The 2,471-nt window shown below is 66.5% G+C and overlaps 1 protein-coding gene across 1 annotated transcript; it reads right to left on the reverse strand.

Moving 5' to 3' along the window:
* Positions 1–474: 474 nt before the first annotated feature.
* On the reverse strand, positions 475–1,626 carry MNEG_16236 (hypothetical protein; the record flags this gene model as incomplete). Its single annotated transcript, XM_014035294.1, has 4 exons — positions 475–552; positions 800–878; positions 1,109–1,136; positions 1,397–1,626. Coding segments are annotated over 4 exons (415 nt in total), but the record flags the coding sequence as incomplete, so codon positions are not given.
* Between the last annotated feature and the right edge of the window lie 845 nt (positions 1,627–2,471).

Genomic DNA, 2,471 nt, shown 5'->3' on the forward strand with positions numbered 1-2,471 from the left:
CTCCCCCCCTGGTCCACCTGGGATGTCGCACTTGAGCTCCCCCGAGTGGTGGCGGATGAGCAGGTCCCACAGGCAGTGGTCCAGCTTAGACACCAGGATGGCCATGCGCTTGGGCTTTGGCTGGTACGCTGGAAGTTCAACGGGCAGGGAAGATAGGGATATCAAGATAAGGTGCAGGGCGCCGAAGCAGGGGGCCCGTTGGCGGTGGCGTTTTCGCGGGTGGTGTGTCGCGATGAGGGTGGGCGCTGGCGAGAAGACGCGTGACGGACGTGAGCGCAACCCGGCTGTGGGCGCAGCGCCGAGCGCGCAGGAGCGGCCCTGTCCAGCGCAGCGGCCGCGCTGGCGCCCATGCTGGAGGCAAGGGCAGCTGATGAGCGGCGCGCCCGTGCGCACGTCACCCGCTGTGTCACTCGCTGCGTGGTCCACTGCGACACCCGCTGTGTCACCCGCCGCGTCACTCTCTGCGTAACCCACATATCCGGTACTCCATGTTGTACCGCGCCGCCAGGTCATCGATGGCGCGCTCCAGCACCGGCAGGTTGGCCGCGCCCACTGGGGAGCGGGGAAGGAGAGGCAAAGGATGGCGCGGGGCGAGAGGGCATAGGCGGACGAGTTGGGTTGGGAGTGATTCTGCACGTGCGGCTGGTCCTGATGTGAAATTGCGCGCACCACCTGGCGCTGACGCGGCCCAAGGAAGGCGCTGCAGCGCCGCGGCCGCCGGAGGTCCTAGGGCAGGGCGGCCCTCCTTCCGTGCGGCGTCTAGGGTGGCCCTGAAATATCTCAGCGCGAAGTATCTCACCAGATATCTCCGAGAAGTCGAACTCGGTGCGCTGGAAGAAGCGGGGCACCGCGGTGGTCTCGTCGGTGAACTGGTCAGACTGTGGGGCCGTCGGGGCCCCGAGGTTACGGGCGGTTGGGGGTGGAGGCGGTTAGGCGGCGGTCCGGAAGTGGGGCGCGCGCCGAGCTGCAGCAGGGCGGTTGCCCCATTGGCTGCCCAGGCACGTAGGGCCCGCGGCTGCCAGGAGAATGCCAGCGCCGGCTACGTTGAACGTGCGGATAATGAACGCGCAGCCAGCATCTGCGCGGCGCGTGCCTGGAGAATGTTGACGTTGAACCCGAACAGAAGCTGGGCCACGCTGCGTTTGACCGAGGCGAGGGGCGCAGGCAGAAGCGGAGATGGGAAAGGTGGCTTGAGGGGCGTCCGGCGGTGCGAGGGGCTTTGCGAAGTGACAAGCGATGTGAGGGGCTCTGCGAACCCTCCAACAGAAAGTGGGGACCTCGGCATATTGTCGGTGTCACCCGCGGCCCCCTCGGACAGCAGCCCGGCCACGGCACCGTCAACGCCTGTCCTTCAGCGCCTCGTGAAAAGGCGCAAGCCTACATGCACACGTCGCACCTGGCAACAACGCCCTTGGCGTCCGGGCATTGGACGAGCAGTGTGCCTATCTGGTCATGCGCGCGCCGGTCCGTGCCCTTTTGCGATGTCGCGGCGGCCGCGGTCGGGGCGGGCATCGGGGGCGCGGCTGCGCGCGCCGGCGGTAGGCGCTGGCCCTGGAAAGAGTACGAGGCTGCCGGTCGACTGCTGCTGCTGGCGCTGCTGCTGGTGCTCGCTCGCACCACCGGCATCGTCCGCGATGACGACCCCCAGCGGGCATGGCCGGAGGCGCGAGCATCCATTAACATCTTATGATACTGCTTTTAAACCGCAGGTGTGCTTGTGGACTGCGATACAGGACGAGACAGGGGCACTGGTGATGCTGAGATCTGAAAAGCTTGGTCAGCCGTGCAGGCTCGGAATGCTGCCCCGTAATTATTCTAATGGATACGGTGAATCAGCACGCCACGTGATGAAAGGAGTCCAGCGAGTCCTGAAAGTGGGACATTGGGTTACTCACTAGTGACCCAGCTTCAAAGCGCAAGCATATGTAGAGCAGCGGAGGGCGCGGTGAACAAGGTCGCTTCTAAACCTGACAAACAAGGACAGCACATCAGCTCGCAAACGAAGCCTCCGTATTTCGATCACCCTACGCCTCGAGAGTCCCGCAAGCAGCTGTGACGCGTACCAGCCTCGGGGTCGCAGCCTGCGGTGCTTCGCGAGTAGGATCACGAGGCTGCCAGCTCTCCCAGAGCGAAGGATCGCCGCTGCGGCATCGCTGAGCGCACGGTCGCCGGTCGGTCTGCGCCCACATCAGCGCCCGTCGCGACCGCGCCGACGCCCCGCCAATGTCCACCCACGGCGGTGCCGTTGCACCCCCGCCACCCGGCAAGACCGAGGCGGAGGTCACCACGGCCGCGGGCAGCTTGCTTGCTGCGACTGAGCGTGTGCAGGCGGCGGAGAGGGCAAAGCAACAGTCGGAGCACCAGGCTTTGATTGGCCGCCTCCCCTCCAGCGCCACATGGCTCCCGGGCGCAGCCGTCCCAGAGTCACCCGGCCCCTCCGCCGCCACCACGGCCTCCGCGCGTGCCGGGGA

The sequence above is a fragment of the Monoraphidium neglectum genome, assembly GCF_000611645.1.
Source record: "Monoraphidium neglectum strain SAG 48.87 unplaced genomic scaffold scaffold06143, whole genome shotgun sequence".
Taxonomy (NCBI): Eukaryota; Viridiplantae; Chlorophyta; class Chlorophyceae; order Sphaeropleales; family Selenastraceae; genus Monoraphidium; species Monoraphidium neglectum.